General features: G+C 42.5%; 1 protein-coding gene across 6 annotated transcripts; it reads left to right on the forward strand.

Moving 5' to 3' along the window:
* The first annotated feature begins 2,691 nt into the window (after nucleotides 1-2,691).
* LOC309812947 (TBC1 domain family member 7) lies at nucleotides 2,692-23,235 on the forward strand. 6 transcript variants are annotated; one of them, XM_082637357.1, is made up of 8 exons: nucleotides 2,692-2,861; nucleotides 4,785-4,941; nucleotides 5,990-6,070; nucleotides 9,484-9,671; nucleotides 13,556-13,693; nucleotides 19,885-20,030; nucleotides 21,288-21,417; nucleotides 22,450-23,235. In XM_082637357.1, exons 2-8 carry the CDS (start codon nucleotides 4,830-4,832, stop codon nucleotides 22,534-22,536), a joined length of 882 nt encoding a protein of 293 aa, XP_082493483.1. In that variant the 5' UTR covers nucleotides 2,692-2,861; nucleotides 4,785-4,829; the 3' UTR covers nucleotides 22,537-23,235. The 6 variants fall into 6 exon arrangements, with proteins under 6 accessions (XP_082493483.1, XP_082493484.1, XP_082493481.1 ...); XM_082637358.1 differs by having other exon boundaries at nucleotides 4,822-4,941; XM_082637355.1 differs by having other exon boundaries at nucleotides 2,692-2,847.
* The last annotated feature ends 78 nt before the right edge of the window (nucleotides 23,236-23,313 follow it).

A 23,313-nucleotide genomic window follows, 5' to 3' on the forward strand; every position in this document is an offset into this window, starting at 1 on the left:
TTCTTGAAAGCTAAAGCCTGAAAAACTCTACTTGCTAATGTGAAGAAACACTGCCTAAGCAAGGCTTAGAACCCCAGTGCTGAAGAGCTAAAGATGGTGTTTGCGGGGTCGGGGAGAGAAGCACAGATGTTTGCCTTCAACCATCACACGCTTCTTTATTAAAGTTCCGTGTAGCCGTTACACCACAAACCTACTGACACCGTAACTGGACTGACTTTGGTGTTGTTGATTTCTAAGAGTCTCTCTTGAGCTTGGCCCCTGTGTGGTCTGCTCTGTACACATTTGGGCTCTTAGAGAAGCTGCTCCCATCACTGAACTGACTTCTCTTTAGGTGGTGCTTAGACCATGGGTCAAATCCATTTCACCTGCCTTCACTCATCAAGGTCGTTTTAAGGCTTGCACGTCCTCCAGGTGGCCCGTGGCCTAAGCAATAAAGTAACGGGGATGGGGCGGGCGCACAGCCGTCAGTGCAAGGGTAAGGCCTTAGTACACGGCTGTCAGTGGTCCCGCTCTGCCAATGGTCAGCATTGCAGTGGTTCTGGTGGTGGCAGTCACCCTGGGTCACAGTCTGTGGGACCCAACCCTGTTTGGGGGGCCTGAGGAGCCTGAGGGCTGGCTGGGTGCTGGGTGCCTGGCTCCCTCAGTGATGATGGCGGGGCTGGTTCTGGGGACCTGGTCCTGAAGGTGCTGCCAGCTGAGACCTGCCTCCTCAGCTGAGTCTGGGCACTGGCCAGAGGACCCACACCCGGGTGCTGGACGAATGCACCCGGCCAGGGTACCCGGCCCACGCAGCGACCCCCTCTTCTTAGTCAGGACCTGGGCCTCAGAGGGTGAAAGTTGAGACTTAGGACTTTGAACAAGTAAAATGAGGGGTACTGATGTTGCTTTGCTTACGGGTATTTGTTACCTTTAGGAGTATTACACCTTTAGATGAAAAGTTGAATAGAGAATAACATTTGTTTTTATGGAGGTTTATAGGAACATTGTGACCTGAGTATGACCTGATCTACGTGGAGAGCTGCAAGATCAAAGGATCGGACACCAAGAAGTTTTCAACAACTAACCACAGCCCTCCCTCACCTTTGCTGTAAAAGGGGTTTTTAAACCACCCGTCTCCTTGCATGGCCCTGCAATAAACCTTTCTCTGCTTCAAACTCTGACATTTCTGTCTTGCTGGGCTCACTGTGCGTTGGGCACACGGACTTGCGTTCGGTAACAGTAAGATGTTTGCCCGAGTTGTTTTGCAGGAACTTGGAATCAGTTGTGTCTAGTTTGAGCTGAGCTGGTTATGACTGGATGGGACCACCAACCCTCCAGCTGGGCATGCGTGAGTGTCTGCTTGGTGATCTTTTGAACATGTAAAGGCCTGTAGCTTAGTTACACCTGCGTAGAATGACCTTCCCACACATTTTCCCAATCACCTTTCCCATGACTCATCTCCCTGCTTCTTTATTGTTTAGCCCATAAGTATCCCAAGCCTCATACCTTTCAGGGAAGCTGATTTGAGATGGTTCTCCCTCTGCTGCAAACCTTGGTGTCTCAGCGTTTGGCTTGCTATGCATTGGACAAAACAAACCTGGCTCGGTAACAGTTCCTCTCAAACCCAAGTGGTTTCAAAACCCACTCATCTGGTGCTGCTCAGAGGGCGGTCCCTGAGACCAGTGCTGGTCTGTGACAAGGTAAGCAGAAAAAGTGTTTATAAACTTTAATAGCTATTTTAAAGAGTAATTTTGTCTGCTGAGTCTAAAAAGTTGGGGCTTGTATATCTTGTTTTAAAACTTCAGTTTTCAAAGAATTTATCTTTATAGTGTTTTAACTGAGAGGCTGAATATACAGACAGTGGTCGACCATATATGAAAATAAAACGGACCCACAACCTGCCTAGAAAAACAACCCCTCATCCACAAAAACCAGCCTAGGAAGCCAGCCTGACTGCTAGCTGTAGAAACAACCCAGGAAGTGGAACAATAACTACTGTAGTAACTGGCCTGGACTTGATTAGTAACTTACAGCTGCCCTAATTTGTATCCCTGCTTTTTAACTTAGGACCAGCCAGGGAAAGCCACATGTGGCTAACGGGTCACAAGGACACCCGGCTTCTCCTCTACGTGCAGCTTCCCTATGCCAACAGCCTCCGACGAGGGCACACCTGAAGCCTTCCCTTTTTTTCCCACTATCAACCTTTCCCCTCCTCTGCCTGCCTTTGAGTTTCTGCCAAAATAGAAGTGATAGTGGGGCTGACTCTCTCGTACAGCAAATTCTCAATAAGTTGCTTTACACTTCTCATTTGGTTGGTCATTTATTTCCACATACCAGGAGAAAGGAAATAAAAACAAAGCAGGGGTCTGCCACCGCAGACAGATTAAGGAGCACCATCCTGGGGTCCGCAATCACCTCCAGGGTAGGGTTGGGGAAAGCATCCCGGGCACTCACCGCCCGGGACAGCGGGAGTAAGGTAGTCGCGAGATTCTGCAGACCAGGAATGAGTAGGGGGAGCAGGGAGACGGGTGCGGGGAATGGGCGGGGAGCTTGAGACGCTAGGTTGACTTGCATCCCGCTATTTCACGTAACTGGGTTGCAGAGTCTGCGACCCCCATGGCGTGGGTGGAGCTTCCGCGCATGCTCTCGGCGCACGCGCACTCTCGGCACCGCCCCGTGGAGCGGGGCTGACGTCACGTCCGGTGGACGCCGCGGCTGCTGGGTATTAGCTCCTGGGCGCGGGTGTCCAGTCGTCTCCCTCCGCCCCGGCGGGCTCTGGGCGGTCGGCAGGTCAGCGCACCGGGCCAGGTTTCCGCTGCCTCCCCGGACCAGTTAGTCTGAGCCCGGGTGTGGTTTCCACTACTAGAGGTGAAGCATAATAGGTAGAGTGGGACCTGGGGTCTTGGATCAGGGTGTGTTTACTTTTCCCGTCAGGTGGGCGCTGCTGGGCAGCAAGGAAAGTTACTTTATTTCCTCCCTGAGGATGCGTTTGCTGTTGCATTGCAGTCAGGATGGTGTCCTTAGACGGCAGCCACCGAATCGCCTTGCAGCTGTTTGGATGCTGCTTTTAAATAACTCCCACCTTATTTAAAAGTGTTTTAATGCTTTGGAATCCTGCTTTTAAAAACCGTTTGGTCCTAAGAGCTCAGTACCCTGTAGAATTCCTCAGTGTAAACGAATTCTATTCTTCCCTGTGCCCGAATCGTCTCAGTGAATATCCTGTCAATAAGGAAGAACTTGGCTGTCTAGGACTCAACCCTCCCCTAGCCCCTGGGGACATCTCAGAATTTCTAAAACCTGAGGGTTATACTCTGCACCGACGCTTTAAGCGTTTGGGGCAGGCAGTGGTATACTTTTTGGAAAATGCGTTACATCCGTTCTGTTCTTAGAACACAAACCTAATTTGACCTTTTCCTGATGACTTGCCTTCAGTCCTACTGAAGGTTTATTGTGAAAGAACCAGAGACCAGCGAACTTTTTGAGTTCTGATGCCAGATTCTAAGTCGTTATTTTGTCTCCAACTCTGTGGTATTACTTGTCAACCGGCTACGTTCCTGACCCTCTTCTGGTTTATAATTTAATGCTTAATCTGTTGTGGGTTTTGAATTTTGACAATTAACATTTGATAGAATTGTGTTTAAAGGAGAAAACTAAGAGGAACTTGGGTTTGTGGAGTTTTTTTTTGTTTGTTTTTTTACTCTTTTTATAACTTAGTTTTTTGTTTTACAGAATGCCCATTTTATTTATTTTTATTTTATTTTATTTTATTTTTTGCTTTATAACAAATTTAATCAGTTATACATATACATATGTTCCCATATCCCCTCCCTTTTGCGTCTCCCTCCCACCCTCCCTATCCCACCCCTCCAGGCGGTCACAAAGCACCAAGCTGATCTCCCTGTGCTATGCGGCTGCTTCCCACTAGCTATCTACCTTACGTTTGGTAGTGTATATATGTCCATGCCGCTCTTTCACTTTGCCACAGCTTACCCTTCCCCCTCCCCATATCCTCAAGTCCATTCTCTAGTGGGTCTGTGTCTTTATTCCTGTCTTACCCCTATGTTCTTCATGACTTTTTTTTTCTTAAATTCCATATATATGTGTCAGCATACAGTATTTGTCTTTCTCTTTCTGACTTACTTCACTCTGTATGACAGACTCTAGGTCCATCCACCTCATTACAAATAGCTCAATTTCATTTCTTTTTATGGCTGAGTAATATTCCATTGTATATATGTGCCACATCTTCTTTACCCATTCATCTGATGATGGACACTTAGGTTGTTTCCATCTCCGGGCTATTGTAAATAGGCAGAATGCCCATTTTAGAAAAGACAGCTGAGCTAAAGAAAGAAAATTAAAATCATCTGGAATCCTGTTGCCTAAAGATAACCATTGTTAACATTTCAGAATACTCTAATTAAAAAAAAAATTAAAACAGTCATCATGTATATTTGGTAATCCCCTTTGCATGACATTTTGTCTGTCTTCCTATTTCAGTAACTTTTTTCTTTGAACATGTGTAATGGCTGCAGAGTATACCATTATGCTAGGTTCTCTCCTAAGTAAAATAGGAGTGCTAAGGCATGAACCTTGTGCCATCTGTTACAGCAGCTCAGAGGACTTTTGTTTTATATCTTGGTTTTTGGCCAAGGTGCAAAGGTGAGGTGATGTTAGGGTGTGTAAAAGGGAAGGTTTAATACTGAGTCCTATGCAAGGGCAGGCCATTTATCATAGTGTATCAGATTCATGGAAAAGTTGGAGAAAATCATTAAATTTTTCATCAAATCTTCATTTGTTTTTAGGGTCACTTTTTTCTGCTCCCTATTTTGTCTCTCCAAGAATGAAACATGACTGAGGACTCCCAGAGAAACTTCCGTTCAGTATATTATGAAAAAGTGGGGTTTCGTGGAGTTGAAGAAAAGAAATCATTAGAAATTCTCCTAAAAGATGACTGTCTGGGTGAGTTTTATAAGTTAAATTTACCTTATTGGTTCTCAGTCATTCCCAGATCTTCTGATATTAAATGTTACCTTTAAAGATGACCAGAGGTATTGGTTGCCTGCCGTATTTTTTTAGTGATAAGATGGCAGCAGAATGGTATATTTTGGGAGAAATTAAGGATTTTTCAAGTTTATATTTCACTGAGTCAGAGCCAGGCCTTTTTGAAAGGCCTCTTTAGAAGTCAGTAATATTTTTATCTCTTATTAGACCCATGTATTTTCTCTTCTCAATTTTCAGAGGTGTCATTATAGCTTCTGGGTAAATTTGCAACAGCTCTTGCCATGATTTTCTTTTATGGAAATACTGAAACTGCATTATATATTGATATTTTTATTCTAATCCAGTCATAATAAGGTCTGTTTTATCGCTAATTAAAGTAGAATAAACTGAGCCATAGTTAAAAACAGTAGTTTAAATGCATAGAGTGTCTTAAAGTTTCAAAAACATTTCCCACCTGATCTTTGATCCTCACTAGGCAGTCTGTGCTTTAAGTATTATAATTCTCACTTGACAAGTAGGGAAATTGAGGCCCCAGATGGTTGAATGTGGCTTACTGGTGAATGTGGGGATTTGCAGGCTGACTGTGCCACTCACTGGCGATGGAAACTTAGTCAAGTCACTAAACTGCTCTGAGCTTCAGTTTCTGCATTTTTGAAACAATATCTACCCAACAAGCTTGCGATGTAGATAAATGAAATAAGTTCTATAAATAGTAACTACTGATATTATAGTGAATGTAGTAATATATGCAAAATGCATCTCCTACACCGTGAAACACTAATTGTTTTTAAATAGCTAGTTGGAAAAAAAAAAACACATAGCTAGTTGGAACACCTGAGCTGGAAGTCAGTCTGGTGTTACCTTTCCTAGATTTGCTGATTGTATAGCAGCCTGCCTCTGAAGAGATGTCTTACTATACTTTCGGTTTTCAGACGTGAAATGCATCGTTACCTATTGTGATCAGCATGAAAAGCATCTAATCGTTTTTTTTTTTTTCTTCCTGTAGATGTTGAGAAACTTTGTACTTTTAGTCAGAGGTTCCCGCTCCCATCCATGTACCGTGCATTGGTCTGGAAGGTGCTTCTAGGTATGATTTCCAAGAGTTGGAAGCTTTATGTTCAAAAATGTTGAATGATGGGATCACTGGCATCTTATCAGTCAGAAAAAGGATTCCTTTAGGCCTTTTACTGAGTACTGGGTCCAACCTCGGGAGCCTGAATCACCAGTCACTTTGGAAGCCCAGAAGAAGGTGACTTTCAGAGGCAGTCCACTGCGTGTCACTCTGAGTGTCAGGTGACATTAGAAGAGACAGTGATGCACCTTCCTGAGACAAGGTGTGGGAAGAGCATTGGGCCGGGAGAAAGGCGAACTGGTCTGGGCTTTACTGTCAGCTTGGTAACCTTCCAGAAGACGCCACTAGGCCTCTTTTTTTAATTTTTTTCCTTTTTTTCTTTCATCTGTAAAATGAGGATATTGAGCTAAATTAACTACTAGGGTTTAGCTCTTGATTTGTTAGTCTGCGACTCCCAGCTGTAGAGGTAGAACTTCCTAAGGAGTGCTGTCAGAATCAAAAAAGGAATTAAAGGGTTTTTACTTCCTAGAAGCACAAATGAATAACTTACAGTGAAGAGTGGCTGAAGGAGAAGGAAAAACAGTCTTGCTCAGTTTCTGTGGAAGAAAACGTGTATTAGGTGCCCGAAGTGACTGGCAGTATGCCTTTCGAGCTAAGGATTTCTTTTTCTGTTATTGCTGAGCCTGCTGATGTATAAAATACCCATCCATTACTATCCTCCTTTTCTTTCTTTAAAAAAAACCAAAAGTTAGGATAATCCTAGAATTCCCTTGTGAGGTAGGTATCAATATTGCAATTTTACCGATGGGGAAAAAGACAAGCTAAAGAATTTGCCTGAGGCCCTATAGCCTCTAAGTGGCAGAGCTAGGATTTGAGCTCAGGTTTGTAGAGCCCATTTGAAGTTAGGTTACATTTATAGACCTTGTTTCCTTTCCAAAATGTACTGTATTTTCAGGACTTGAAAAATCTGGAGTCCCGAATCTGGTTATGTAATGTGGAGCCAGCGAGGGAATGCAAGCCATGCTAGAAAGCACTGTGCATTGCCTTTTTTGTTGTGCATCTTGCCAGCCTTTGTACACTTACTTTTCTAATAGGTCACCGTGCAGTTAAAATATAGAGAATGTGTGAAAACGACCTCAGTTTTCCCTGAGCATTTAAAAAATCTTAGTGTTTCCAGTGCCCATCAAAGTAAATGCCTTCCAGGGGTGCCTTTTAGGTGGGAATGTCGATCATATTTATATCTGCTGAGAAAGAGTATGTGTCTTATTAACTGATAATGCCAGTGGATTAGTATGAGATGGACAGGTGTACTTTGCAGCTGAGTGCCAAGGCCTGTCAGGCTGTTCATCACCTCTCTTTTTCGTGGCTTGCTTTATCAGGTGAGTCTCCCTTGTTTTTGCCATTAAAGGCACTCGAGGGACTTCCCTGGTGGCGCAGTGGTTAAGAATCCGCCTGCCAGTGCAGGGGACATGGGTTCGAGCCCTGGTCTGGGAAGATCCCACATGCTTCAGAGCAACTAAGCCCGTGTGCCACAACAGCTGAGCCCGTGTGCCACAGCTACTGAAGCCCGCGTGCCTAGAGCCCGTGCTCTGCAACGAGAAGCCACTGCAGCGAGAAGCCCGCGCACCGCAAAGAAGGGTAGACCCCGCTCACCACAACTAGAGGAAGCCCACGCACAGCAATGAAGACCCAAGGCAGCCAATAATTAATTAATTAATTAATTTTAAAAGACACTCAAGATTTAGAGCTGCCACACTATGTTGGGAGTTTGGTTCCAGCATTAACCTCCCACCGTGTTAGTCTTCTGAGCTCATCCAAGTTATGTTTCCCAGAATGTTCTTAAGAATACTGGATCTGTGGTAGTTTGCACCAAAGAGAGATCCATAGTCAAGTGTACTAGCTAATAACACACTAGCTTAGTATGTGCCATGTACTTTTAGTGTTTTATGTCTGTTAATTTGTTTAGTCAGCATTACAACTGTGTGAGATGGGTATTAATTCTTCCCATTCTTCAGATGGAGAAGCTAAGGCACAGGAAGATCAAGTAAGTTGCTGAGGGTCACCCAGCCTTTAACTGTAGAGCTAGACTTCAGACCCGGGAACTTTGACTCTGGGGCTTGGGCTAGGATACGGTTTCATGAAGTTTAATGAGGCTGGGGTAAAGAAGATGTTTTTCTTTATAGCAAAACTTAAAGCCTTAAGTTCATTGTCACCACTTCCCAAATCTATTTGACTCTGGTACCCTTTTTCTCATGAAGACCCTTGGGGCTCATGTTCTGCAGAGAACATTTGGTGAAATGCTTACCCATCCCATTTCCTGCCTTTGGCAGATAAGGAAACAAGTCCCTGGAGAGACATTTGTGAGCATCTTGGTGTTAAGACCTCTGGTACTAGTTGACCAAAGGCCCATCCAGTGCTCTTTCCAGTGTGTTTTCTCCATGCCATTTGTTTGTATTTAAAACAATGTGGTTCTTGCCCCAAAGTCTAATGAGTAGACATCATGTTTAAATATATTAATGAGCATAAAATGGCATTGAAATATAATATAAGGTCACTTTGGGAGTGAAAATTAGAGATTTTTTTTCCTTCTAAAGAGACTTTAGGACTTTGAGCAAGTTTTAGTTGTTGGGGAAGAAAAGGATTTGACCACTTGGTGGTGGTTCTAAGATGAAGGGGGCTGTGTTGTCAGCTACAGCTCCCTTAAGAAAATACCACAGACTGGGTGGCTTAAATAATTTATATCCTCACAGTTCTGGATGCTGGGAAGTCCAAGGTCAAGGTGCTGGCCGATTTTGTTCCTGGTGAAGCATCACCTCCTGGTTTGCTGTGTCCTCACACGGCAGAGAGAGAAACCACGCCAGCTCTGGTGGCTCTTCCTTTTCTTATAAGGGCACTAGCCCTGTTGGATTAGGGCCCCACCTTATGACTTCTTTTAACCTTAATTACCTCCTAAAGGCCCTGTTGCCAAATATAGTCACATTGGGGGGTTAAGGCTTCAACGTATGAATTGTGGAGGTTGGGGGATGGGAACAATTCCATATTAGGGGCCAAGCACAGCAACTGGAGATAGGCCTTTAGCAGCTAAGGGTGGCCCAAGGCTGACAACCGTAAACTTGAATTAAATCATTATTGTAATTGGTGTGATTTATCTTGAACTTATGTGGCACATTTATTCAAAGGCTTTATGATGTCGTTTAATTTCTCTTTAATATCAATGATATAATTGCCACTCGAGTATTGATAGTATTTAAAATTTGATTTATAGTGTGAATTTCTAAAAGATAATCTATACGGTAACTAAATATTTGTGTGAGTTCTAGTCTAATTGTGGTAGGCAGCTTTGCACAGGATTCTCTTTCATAGAAGAGGAGTTTGGATTGGTGCCTCAGTATTTTGCCCTCTTTTCCCCCTGCCCCGGGTCTCTATAGGCATCTTGCCTCCACACCATGAGTCCCATGCCCAGGTGATGATGTATCGCAAGGAGCAGTACTCTGAAGTCCTTCACGCCCTGGAAGTCATTCGCTTTATCAGTGATGCCACACCTCAGGGTGAAGTCTATCTCTACATGCATCGGCTGGAGTCTGGGAAGTTGCCTCGAAGTCCCTCCTTTCCACTGGTCAGTGGTGCTTTTGTTTGACCCTTGGTTCAACTTTAGACTGCTCTGTCTGCCAGCCTTTGTTTGCATTATGTTTTACCTTAGAAACTTTCAATGGCTCTTCTTTGTAGAATAAAAGCAACACATCTTTCCCAGACATTCATAGCCCTGTACCTTTTGACCCAATCTCTCTAATGTTTTAAAATTCTGTTTTGAAGTCATTTTAAAGTTATAGAAAAGTTGCAAGAATACTATCAAAAAATCCCATATATCCTCTCTCCCGGTTCCCTAGTCATTAACATTTTACCACGTTTGCTTTGTCATTTTTCCTATATATGTATACATATTTTTTTTCCAAACCGGTTGAGAATAAGACGTAGACACGGCATCCCGTTCCTTTGGATTCCTGCAGTGTGTACTTGCTAAAGATGAGCACACTCCCCTAGGTGACCACAGCTGTCATCAACACCAAGAAGTTGACACTGATACAGTATTAACATCTAATCTTCAGACTCCATTCCCGTTTGACCAATTGTCCCAATAATGCCCTTTATCTAAACCATAAAAGTTGTGGTTCAGAACTTATCAAACTTTCAACTACTAGTTTTACCATTTGTTGACGATCTAAAAAATATTTTGTGTTTTAATTCTTCATTTTAAGATAGTAGAAAAAAGTTGCATAAAGAGTCAAGTGTTCCCATATACCTTCACCTAGCATCCTCAAATGTTACATCTTAATTATACTCTGGTTATTTATCCAAACCAGAAAATTAGCAGTGATACAATACTGTGAACTAATCTATAGGTGTTATTGAAATTTTGCTGACTGTCCCACCGATGTTCTTTTTCTGGTCCAGGATCCAATCTGGGATCATGCATTACGTTTACCATGTCTTAGTTGCCTTTAATCTAGAACAGTCCCTCAGTCTTCCTCTGTCTTTCATGACCTTGACAGTTCTAAGAGTACTGGCCAGTAGAACATTTGTCAATTGGGGTTTGTGTGTTTCCTCATGATTAAAATCTAGTTATGCATTTCTGGCAGGAATTCCACAGAAATAGGATACTTATTACTCTTGCTGCTAACATTGATCACTTGGTTAAGGTGGTGTCTGCCAGGTTTCTTCAAGGTAAGGTTGCTGTTTTCCCTTTGTAATTAATAAGTAACTTGGGGGGAGGTACTTTGAGACTGTGTAATTATCAATCCACTGACTGTTGCCTGAAACAGTTTTTCTGTGCTGATTGCCAAATGGTGATCTTCTAACTCCTTCGTTCCTTCTGCATTTATTAGTTGACTTTTCTGTAAGGAAGAGTTTTCCCTTCTCCCTCATTTATGTATATCAGTATGAATTTATAGATTCCTCTTTTATTCAGTGGCCTATAATTCATTACTACCATTATTTTGATGTTAAAATTGTCCCATATTTAGCCAGCGGGAGCCCCTTCAAGCTGACTTCTGTGTCTTTTTGACAAGTTCCCATCATTTTGAGCACTTTCTTACTTTCTGGCACAAAAAGATATTCCAGGCTCATTTTGTATTTTCCCTACCCCAGGCTTGGAATCAGGCTTTTTTTTTTTTTTTTTTTTGAGTATTATAGTTAGAAACCAAGAACAGGGTGCTAGGTATGTTCATTGTCCCTGGTGTGTCATTGCTTCTAGGCCCTCTCAGCAGACAGCTAGGAAATATACACACACCTATATGTTTATATATCTATTTCTATATTAAAGACCCTGAGTTAATGCCCAAACTGCCAATTCCTTTCTAATATCACAAGTTCATTTTAGCCCTCACCCTTTTTATGTTTGCAACTTCCTTCTCTGGCAGTCACAGTGAGGCTAATGTAAGCCTCTTCTTATTTGTATTTATTTCTTTGCTCGTTCCTCTGTCTGTAACCAACACGGCCGGCCACCTCTCTGGCCCTGGCCTGCAGGCCGCACAGGCCTTGTAGTCACTGGCGGCCTCCTTGGCCCTGACCCCTCCTTGGCCTCAGGCCCATAGGCTCCAGCCTGCTTTATAGATTTCACCTTTGACAAACTGCTCACTCTAGTTACTTGGACTGCTTATTGTTTATAAAGGGAAGAGAGGGGGAGTGGAGGAGGGCAGGCAAAGTAATGACTAGCTCTTGGGCTTTGGCTATTTTAATACAACTTGCAATTCACTCTAAGCATTTTAACTTTTGGCTAAAACAGAGTGAATTGTTCAGAAGAGGGATTTGCCTGAAAACTGCTGTTCTGTAATTTTTTTGGTGGCTGTTGAAGATTGCAGTGTGCCAGCACAGCAGTTTGAACTTCGACTTGTTCTTTCTTTTTGAGGTTGCTTTGGGTCCCATGGTCATCCACTTTGATGAAGTTTATCAAGAGAGAACATTCCTGAAAATAGTTGGAACCCTCAAACTTTAAATTTTATTTCCCATTGGCAGAATGCAGTTAGCTGATAGTACTACACAAGTTCCTAAGCTGTATATGAAGTTAGGTTAGATTATCCATTAGCTCAAGAGATCTAGATGATAGGTTATCGTTCCCACCTCATCCCTGTTCAGCTTTCCAGGCTTGAGGTCCAGGCACCTGTACCGTGGCCTCAGGCTGACATGCTGTCCAAGTTTTTTTCTGGGCTCAAGTCTCCTTGGTCACCAAGCCCTAGAAGCTGTATTTTCCTTATCTTTTTTTTTTTTTTTTTCTGGTACGTGGGACTCTCACTGTTGTGGCCTCTCCCGTTGCGGAGCACAGGCTCTGGACGCGCAGGCTCAGCGGCCATGGCTCAAGGACCCAGCCGCCCCGCGGCATGTGGGATCTTCCCGGACCGGGGCACGAACCCATGTGCCCTGCATCGGCAGGAGGACTCTCAACCACTGCGCCACCAGGAAGCCCTTTCCTTATCTTTTAATGAGACTGTGCGACAGTGCTCGGCACAGGGCTGGGCGCATAGAACCTGACTTCAGCTGGAGGGCGCTGGTCCTCTTAGCTGTGTCTCAGAGTAACTTGGAGCAGCGTTGAGATGCCAGGTTCAGGAACAGCCAGCACAGCGCCAGGGCCAGGCGGGAGTCCACGAAAGGAGACTTCCTGCTGTTCTTGACAGTTTGTAGAATGTTCGTAAGTGGATAGGAGGCCTAAGATGCAATACTTCTGTTAAAATAGGTATTTTGAGTTTAACTTGGGACTTCTTAGGGGAGTAGAAGGAAACTTCTTAGTTTCTTTTCAATGTTAAAAATCCTTCAGCTGTTAAATCCTAGATGAAAATGTAAAGCTTTTGGTGTAAGGTATGGTGTTAGAAAACAGATTTTTCAAGTGGATTCCAGTTCTTATGAGATTTCTTTCGAAATTTACTTGAGGGTTTGCTTTCATGCTCTGAGTATTGACACAGGGTTTGAGAAATGCCATTCTTCTGAGTCCTGAAATTCTGATTCCAGGGTCATTTTTAGCTTTTTAGGTGCTTAAAGATAGAACAAAAATTTAAAGCTATGTATGAATGCTTTGAAATAAAATGCTTATTAGTCCTTTTGAGGTCATTTAATGTTTGCAAATTATTGACAGAGGTCTCCAGTTGTTTGCTGTTTATCACTTCTGTTTGAAAGGAATTCTCCTCCAGCGCAGAGAATACTTTTGGGTGTAGAGTCAGCCCTTGCTTAGGGTTTGTGTTGACTCTTTGGCCTTAATGTTAGAAGTTGGAAAATCTCTGAATGTTCAGCTTGAAACCTGAGTGTTCGGAAGTGGCGCTGACTCAGATTCCTCTGGTTACTCATCCTCATCTTCACCTTGGTCATCTTTTTGGTGATGGACTGTGCGCTTTTGATCCCACTTTGATTTATTGCAGGTCCTTCAGAATCTAGGGAGCAAAGCTTCATTATTATTAAAGAATCCTGTATTCCTCTCTTCTGCCTCCCTCTTGAGAGTTATTATTAATCTTGCAGGAACCAGAAGATGAAGTATTTCTTGCCATTGCTAAAGCCATGGAAGAGATGGTGGAAGATAGCATTGACTGTTACTGGCTCACCCGCTGCTTTGTGAACCAACTGAATAACAAGTACCGGGATTTTCTACCCCATCTGGTGAGGGATGATGTTATGGCTATTTTGGGGTGGGCGTGAGCAATGGTAATGGGGGTCCTCAGGCAATGGCCTTTACCTCCTGGTGCTGATACAGTTATGCGTGGACCCTCTGTGGTGGGCATCAGCAGATGCCTTCTGTAAAAGGCCAGATGGTAAATATTTCCAGCTTGGTGGGCTAGGTGTGTATGTCTCTGTTGCAAGCACACAGCTCTGCTATTGTCACACAGAATACATAAAAGCATGGTTGTGGCTGGATTTGGCCTCTGCAGGCTGTAGCTTGCCCACCCCCCGCTCTGTAGTATTCCTTATCTTGATCCAGAATCCCCTGACTTTAGCTAGAATTACCCATCTGTACTCAGGTTTAAGTTTGGCTGTGTAGAATGGGAAGCCCAAGTAACAGAGGCTTTGTCTTCTTTCACGTAAGCAGAAGTCTGGAGGCAAGGCAGCCCAGGGCTGGTGCCACAGCCACTGTATGGCCAGGGACCCAGGCTCGTGTTCTCCCGTACTAGCCTTCTTAGGTGTGGTCCTTCCTCTCGTGATCCCATGACAGATGCTGGAGCAACAGCCATGACGTCCCTGTTCTAGGCAGGAAGGGAAAAGCAAAGACGAAAGTAAAGGAGGAGAAGTGACAAGCCAGGCCAGCCTGTCCCCCTTTAACAGACTTGCCTTCTGCATGCCTATTGGCGGGCAGGACTGTGTCACCAGGCCACCCCAGTTTGCAGTGGAGCCTGGGAAATGCGGTCGGTTCGTTTTAGCCGGGCACACTGTGATCTCACATTAGAGTCGGGACTCTGTGAGGAAGGCAGCCGGTGGTCTGTACACTCTGACTTGGGAATCCGGAGACCAGCGCTTGTGTCATCAGCACAAGCCAGGGGTCCTTTGCCATTCTCTTTGCCCAGTGTTTTCCCTCATTTTATAAAAACAAGTCTTTTTTCTTAAGTCATTGAATTGTTTCACTTGGAAATTCTGTTGAAAGCAGTAACCGTGGTACAGGATGCAGGGTCAGGTGCAGGGCACACGTCAGCCAAGCCCTGGAGATCCATCCCTGCTCTGTGTCCGTTAGGGTGGTCGGCGAGACTCTGTCGGCCCTCAGCTTCCCAGGGCACTGAACAGGAGTGTTTTTTATATATTTGCATTAAGTAAAATTTGATTTTTAGAATTTTGAAATTTAATTCACTTAATTTCAGTAAAATAAAAACATGGCATTGGAGCATATGTAAATGAAATGCTAGCTGCCTAATTAAATCAAGAGGTCCGAATCATACTGTGATTCGCTTTTCTTATTATTGGAGTAAATGCAGTAGCATTTTGATAGTTTGTTTAAAAATTCATTATTTTTAATAACACAAGTAACAGATACATTCTCGAAGTATTAAGTAATCCAGATGGATCCAGTGTTGTCATAGACCTGCACCAGCACCTCCCCTCCTCCACTTTCTAAGACATAGGCATTGTCATCAGCTTGGTGTGTATTTGTCTAGAGTATTTTATGTGCATTGGAATGGATGGGGATGCGAGCGCATTCACATGATCATGTGTGTGTGTATGTGTATATGTATATAACTTATATATATATAATTTTTTAATGTAAGTATTATCATACTGTTCATACGGCCCTACAATCTTTTTTTTTTTTTTTTTTTGCGGTACTTGGGCCTCTCACCGCTGGGGCCTCTCACCGCTGTGGCCTCTCCCGTTGCGGAGCACAGGCTCTGGACGCGCAGGCTCAGCGGCCATGGCTCACGGGCCCAGCCGCTCCGCGGCACGTGGGATCTTCCCGGACCGGGGCACGAACCCGTGTCCCCTGCATTGGCAGGTGGACTCTCAACCACTGCGCCACCAGGGAAGCCCCACCATTCTTTTTAAAACTTAATGTCTGGGAGCTTTTCCATGTCAATACACATAGGTAGTTTTCAGTCCTGACTTCCTATTAGTACCACCTGTGAGCTCTTAAAAATGACCAAACCAGTGAAATCAGAATCTTCAGGGATGAGGCCCCAGAATTCCACTTTTTTAAAACTCCAAGTGATTCTGAAATGAGGCTATGATTGAGAGTCGCTCGTTTAGAACCACTTTTAAAAATTCTCATAGTATTTTCTGTTAAGAATTTGCCCGAATTTAATGTAAAGGCTCCATGCTGACAGTCCCACTCCGTGTACGCGATGTGTTCCCATGTGTGTATGTGTGCGTGTGTCTCTAGGGTGGGTTACCTATGCAACAAATGCTCAATTGCAAGAGACATATTTAAATTTGTTAACTACCAGGTTACTTACCAGAAGTTGTACCAATTTTGCTTCCCCCAACAGTTTATGAGATTTCCTGTTTTCCACCCAATTGCCAATACTTGATAGTATCACTCTCTTAAAATTTTTCCGATCTGATAGTGAAATGGTAGCCCATTTTAATTTCCATTGCCTCATTTTTGAGTGAAGTTAAGCAGCTTTGGGTATGTTTATTGGTCATCATATTTGTCTACCTTTCTATTCTGTTTCCGTCTTTCCTTTTTTTTTTTTTTTGGTAAGAATTATTGCTATATGCTGGATATTTATCCTTTGTTAAATAAGTTAAATATTTTCTCTGAAAATATTGCTCCCTGTTGTGTAAAGATGTAAAGATTTGATACAATTGGATTTATCAGTATTTCTTTTGCTGTTTTGTATCTCAGTTAGAAAGCGCTTTCTAATGCCGAGATTTTAAAACAAGTTTTCAAAAAGCTTCTAACTTTTAAAAATATTTGAACATTTTAAAATTTAGTCCTTTAATTGGTGAGGGACTTACCTTTGCGACTGGCATCGGACGCAGACGTGACTGTTCCTTTTGTGGTCACAACCGTAGCACAGCTTCAGCCAGCACCCCACCACCCTCTTCCTCCTTTGCTCTGGTCAGCAGTTTGAGAACATGATTCGTGCCAACCAAGACTAAATTTGCTTTACTGATGAATTATGGCATCTTAACACATCTGTTTTTACAGATGAGGAAACTGAAGCACAGAGCAGTTAAGTAACTTGTCCAAGGCCACACAGTTAATAAGCAGTAGAACTACCACTTACAGTGTTGGTCAGTTCACTTTTTTCTTCACAGATTTGTAATATGCCCTCTTTATCATGTACTAGGTTTATATATTTATTTATTTATTTCTGGACTCCTTTTTTTTTTTTTTTTTTCTATCAAAGTATTTGTTTCCTGGCCAGTACCATATGACTTACTTTAACTTCCTAGCATATTTTGATAGCTGGCAGGGACATTTCCCTCTTATTGTTCTTTTTCAAAAATGCCTTGAGCTTTTTTTTTTTTTTTTAAAGAAATGAATGTTAGAATCAGCAAGATACTTAATGTCCCTATGTCCCCTGAACCTTAATTTCCCCATCTTCAGAAAAGGGGGTTTATTTTCGCATGTACATTATAGTGCCTAGCACATAGTTTTTTATAGTTGCAAATATTTTTTTAAAGTTCAGAATGTATAAGAAAAGCTAAATTTCCTTTGTGTTGCTATTTGATTTAGCCATCAAGTGACTTAAACTTTTTTGTGTGTGTGACTTAAACTTTTAAAGTCAAGTTTTTAAAACAGTTGTTTTTAGTTAAACCTTGTTTAGTCCAGCTTAAAATTTTTTATTGTTGTATACTAGATCTCTTCTGTCTAGCTTTGTTAGTCTCTATAATCTTGTCTGTCATCTTTTCAAATTTTTGTGATTTTACCAAATTTGTTATCACAAAGCATAGGTTGTTTCATAATCCTGGGGAAATGTGCACATGATAGACAGTGACGGGCTTTTGACATCCAAAGAAAAGAATATTTCTGGTGATGATACCTTTGTTGTAGTGTTCTGATTTATAGTATTAATCACAGCTTTCCTCTCCATACAAGCTTTTGGAAATTCTCTTTGATGAGGCCTCTGATTGCCGAGGAGAATAGAGGCCAGCTTCAGTGCTGTGACGTGGAAGGTCTCTGTTCTCTTCAGATCAGACTGCCTTTAAGCCATCTCAGTCTTAACTGTGTTTAGTCATTAAAGTGAGTGAGTTTTCTTTCCTTGCCATTGATATAATTTTTAAAAGCTGTCCTAAAGAGAGGGTTTTTTTTCTTTTAGTAAACACCATTAGCAGCCTCTTCTTAAGTTTAATATAAATTCCTCTCAAGGTGGTTAAATCTCTTGCCAGGTTTTGCCTTCTGTTGAGGTATGCTTTATTTCCTTAAAAGTAAGTATATGAGAGTCATGGAAATATTGGAAATAACCTAATGTTTTACAGTAAAATCATCACATCTACCATTTCTACCATTTGCTGTATCCTAAAAAATTTCAGGCAGTATAAATGTCATCTTCCACTAAAAAGAAAAAAAAAAGCACACATGGATATGTATTTATATTCACCCTCTTAGATTTAGCAGTAGCATCTGATACATGTTTTTCTTCACCCTGCTTTATTATTTTTTTAGCCTAATATATGCTGGGGATTATGCCATAAGCAGTATATAGAGACATTCCTTATTCCTTTTCACAGCTGCGTACCACTTCATCCTAGTTTATTCAACCCATCCTCTATTGTTGGCTAATTGAGATGTTTCCAGTGTCTTGCTGTTTATAACAGGTGAATAGCTTTGTGCCTGTATCTTTGCCAGTATATTTGAGGGATAGCTTTCCTAGAAATGAATTGACCTAGATCAAGGGGTAAAGGCGTATGTTACTTAGCTAGGTTTTTTTCAAATTCCTCTTTGTAGAGCTCATACCCTTTTGCATCCTCATGATCAACAGATGAGAACACCAGTTTCCCTATAGCCTCGCCAACCTGGTATGTGTTCTTGCCAGCATGATAAGTGAGAAAGGATACCTTACTATAGTTTCAGGTTGCATTTCTTTTATTATAGCCAGGTTGAGCATCTTTTAATGTGGGTTAGAGCCATGTGCATTTTTTTCTTATAGAGGTTTTGGCATTTTCCCTTTTTAGAAGCTCTCTTTATTTAGGGATATTTGTCCTTTAAGCTGGGCCAGATATTAATGCGTGGCCCTCTTTGCCTGGCCAAGTCCCGTCCCTTGTTCGTGGGCCAGCTCAAACGTCAGCTGTCCTGGGAAACTCTTTCTGGCTTCTTAAGTATATGGGTTAGGATTCCCACCTGGATGTACGCATCGTCTCTGCTTATTCCCATCATAGCATCCCTGCCTTCAAGGCGCTTCCCACCTGGTTGAGAGAGCTGCAAAGAGGTAACTGTAACACACTGTAATAAAGCTATCTTGCCTTTTACTCCCTTCCCTGTATCTGTAGCACAGTGTCTGGCTACGGTGGACATTGTAAGGGTTATGAATTGCCTCTTTGGTAGAAGTACAGCGGTGCAGATATTTAGTAAAAAAAAAAAAAAAAAAATTTGCATTTGGCCAGGTGATGTAGGATCTGGTTGTGCCCTTCTGGATAGAGAGTACAGACCTGAGGGTTTGACCTTAGGATCCGTGCTTTGCCAGAGAACCCTGTAAATACAGCAAACCTGTCTGGGACCCAGCCAGCTTTGTTAGCTCCCATCCCAGTCTTCTAGTGTTGGCTGCTGTGTAACCTTACATGGGAGAGGCTGCCGGACGGAACCCCGGAGCACTGTCCCCCTGTGTTATTCCTGTACCTCTCCGGAATTCTTGGGCACATCTTGCTGGGAACAGAGCTCCTCCTGAGGACGTCCCTGTTGTCTGACCCCCCCTCCGCCAAGTGCAGAGTGCACTCCACGTGGGTCAGCGTAGGTGACATCAGTGACTGCTGGGCCCTTTTCATCTGCATTCTTCCTAGTTCCCTGTCCCTGCTTTAGTCCCGCTGTTTCTTTGGTCTTACCCTTGTCCTTTCCCTGAACGTATAACCTATTGCCCTAGAGCAGCCAGACGCGGGCCTTTGTTAGCTTCCCAGAGCAACTGAGTTTTGGTTTGGGCTTTTGTCTTAGGTTGTCGAATCTGGCTATAGCACAATTAGGACTAATTAGGGTGACTAGCTGTTCCTTTTAGCCTGGGACTGTCCCCGGAAACCCCTTAGTCCTGGACTGTTGGTTCCTCTGGTTAGTGCTGACCTGGGAAACTTATGCCTCACCAGTGACTTACATGAGTCTGAAGCTTTGTCTTCTAGCACTTCCTGCGTTCAGCATGCACACTTTTTCATCACAGGCTGTAAGATCAGGTAACATTATGTCACAGGAACTGAGTAATCGCCTCCTGTTTAATCATTAGCCAAAGGCTTTTGAACAATACTTGAACATGGAAGATAGCCGACTGCTGAGTCATCTGAAGACGAGTTCTGCAGTGTCCAAACTTCCCTATGATCTCTGGTTCAAGAGGTGCTTCGCCGGGTGCTTGCCTGAATCCAGCTTACAGAGGCAAGTATTTCTTTCAAATACGGCCTGCAGGCTCAGAGGCAGAAAAATCCTGTGTCCTTTTTTTTTTTTTTTTTTTTTAACGTGATCATCTTGGAATATAAATTTGCTTTAGAACAATACAGTAATTTGATGCTGACTTCTCCAGCAGCTAACATAACGCATGATTCTGCTTATTATATATATAGTTAGAAACATTAGAAATATCTCATATTAATATAAATATTAAAAATGTTACAACTTACAGTTAGAGAAATTGAAGGCCCTCAGTGTGTTTGATGCTGTTCAGTATTCCCATGTGAAATAGTCACTAGGGGTATATGTGGGCTTTTCTAGAAATGGAGCAGGTCCTAGAGAAAATGTGTATTTCTAAAGTAGCTGAAGTCAGTGAGAGACTTGAGACTCAAACTCAGCTCTTCCATCAACTTCAGACGTGTTACGGGCATTTCGGTGTCCTGGATCACCCCATCCACAACTTTGCAGTTGAGGAGAAAGGTAAATGTCCAGAGGACATTACAAGACAATGCATTTGGCATGTAGAGAATAATACCAACTGTAAGAGTTTATAGGAGTTATCAGAATAGTTATTTTAGAGTATATTCAATAACTGGCTCCTTCATTAAGGAATTTAAACCACTGGAAAATGAAATTGAATTTATCATTTCATTTGCTGCTTTTGTTGTTCCTTACCATGTAATGATTATATTAACATTACAAAATGTTAGTAAAATCTAAGCTTTGGTTTAGGAATTTCCTGCCGGAAAATGTCAGTTTTGAAACATTAGGGAATTGGCATACTGGTCACTTCCTAGCAGAGCAATTCTTGATACTTTCTAGCGATGGTTCCTTTTTTCCTTCCACTGCTGATTGTGTCTGAAATAGATTTCAAATGGCTGATCTGTGTTGTTTTCCTTGATGATGAGCTCTTCTCTGAAGCTCATGAACTCAGCCCTCTGTATCCGCAGATGCGCATCTGCAGATTCAGCTGATCCTGTGCTGTGTTTATAATTTGTGGTTGGTTGAATCCTTGGATGTGGAATCTGCAGATATAGAAGGCTGACTGTACCACCTCATTTTACACAAGGGGCTTGAGCCTCCACGGATCTTGGTATCCCAAGCAAGTGAGTCCTGGAACCAATTCCCTGGGGATAGTGAGGGACGACGGTACTTAAAATGTAATTTGATTTAATTTTGAAATTTGAGCTGTTTAGATAAACATAAACTTCACACTCGTAATTTGATTATATCTTTATTTTGCAGGGTTTGGGATAAAGTTATAAGTGGATCCTGTAAGATATTAGTTTTTGTAGCTGTGGAAATTCTCTTAACCTTTAAAATAAAAGTAATGGCACTGAACGGTGCAGAGAAGATAACAAAGTTTCTGGAAAACGTAAGTGTACTTTGTTTTATTTTAATTTTGAATCTAGAAAGGAAGTCAGTTTAGGAAGCCAGATTTTTCTATTGCATTCAATTATTTCAGAGACATAGTATATTTTTACATCATAAGAAACAATTTTCCCCTGGAAGTTTCAAGTTGGTCTGTGGATTGTAGTGCAGTCCTTTGGGGTCAGTGGTCTGAGCAGCAAGTCTCCATGAGTGTATGCGCCTGGGACTGGAGTCTCATCCCCTGATGTGACCACTAGGAGGCTTGTCAAGAAAAGGAAGAGGTGAGATCTTTACTTTAGGGTGACTGAACTTTGTTGCTGGAAAAGGAAACCTGATGTTTTGAGGGGTTTTGTAAGTCCTTTCATTTCTGTTGCTATCTCTGGTAGAATCCCAGTTGGATTTGTTAATGTGCTGAAATGTAAACTTAGAGCATGTTGAAAAGGGTCTAAATGAATCTGTTTTTCCCTGTCTTTGTAACTTAGAATACCCTTAACCAGGCAAGAAGAGGTGGAAGAAAGACTTAGGTGTGAGTGAATTTCACTGGACCCCAAATCTATACATTTTAATCAGCCAATGTTAACAATTGAACAGTGGCCCGGTAAATAAGTACTAAGTGAGGGTATGTTGGATCAAAGAACCGTCATCGTTGTAATAATTAGTGGCTCACAGTGCCAGGGCCACTGCTAAGCATTTTTTTGTGAATTACCTCACGTAACTCGGTAAAGAGCCCTGTGAATTGCAGCTATCATTTGCCCCATTTTAGAGACGGGGATCTGAAGCCAGGGAGCTCAGATAACCTGCCCAGGAGCCCGCAAGTAGTGGGCAGTGCAGGATTCGACCCTAGGCGGTATGACACGACTGCTCCTTGCTGCGGCCTTAGGTGGCACGTGAAACGGATCCTGGCACTAGCCTCCCGTGCGGTCACTTTCTGAAAAATGGTGAAAACTCCAGTGGAAATGAGATTTGTACCAGAGTGAAAATGAGGGAGATACTGAAGTCGGAAACACATTTCAGAGACTGGTTTGCTTGTTCACAGATCCCCCAGGACAGCTCGGATGCGATTGTGAGCAAGGCCGTCGACTTATGGCACAAACACTGCGGGACCCCGGTCCACTCCGCCTGAATATTCCCGACATTGTGGACAGTCTGCCAGGCCTTCCCAGAGGGCTTTTTTGGGACATGATCTACTAAACCGATAATAGGGTTCTCGCTTTGGTGCTCAAAGTGTAATTGTTTTCCCAGCAAAATTTATTTAAGATACCTGGAGTCGCTGTGTTGTGGAATGGCATCTTCTGATTACACAGAACTAGAGTTCAACTCTGAATAGCATTTAAAAAAAATTTATTTAATTGAAGTATATAGGTGATTTACAGTGTGTTAATTTCTGTACAGCAAAATGATTCAGTTATACATATATATACTTTTTCATATTCCTTTCCGTTATGGTTTATCACAGGGTATTGAATATAGTCCCCTGTGCTTATACAATAGGAACTTGTTCTGAATAGCATTTTAAAAGCGTTGTTTGAAAATAGCTCCCAGCTTGTAAAGCAGTTGAGTCAGGGCGGGTGGGTGCTTCAGTCAGCAGGGTGTAACCAAGCTTGCCCTGCTCCTCTCTGCTTAGCACCAAGCTAGTTACTTTCTAAGGTCTATTTCTGGAATGACGAACAACTTCCTTATGTTGACAACTGGGATTCGGCTTTTGTTGATACAGTACCTGTTGAAATCTAAGCTGACTTTCTAAATCTTCTGAAATCTAAATCTGCTTTCTGAGACTTTGTTTTGCTAAATAGGTTTAAATAAAGGCCTTACATTTTTTTTCTCTTTGTGCCAGTTGGCGTGAAATATTACTGAGCAAAATGTGTCTAAATTTACCTGCTAAGAGAGGACTTGTTGATAT

The sequence above is a fragment of the Mesoplodon mirus genome (genome assembly GCF_964341445.2).
Source record: "Mesoplodon mirus genome assembly, chromosome: 12".
Classification (NCBI taxonomy): domain Eukaryota; kingdom Metazoa; phylum Chordata; class Mammalia; order Artiodactyla; family Ziphiidae; genus Mesoplodon; species Mesoplodon mirus.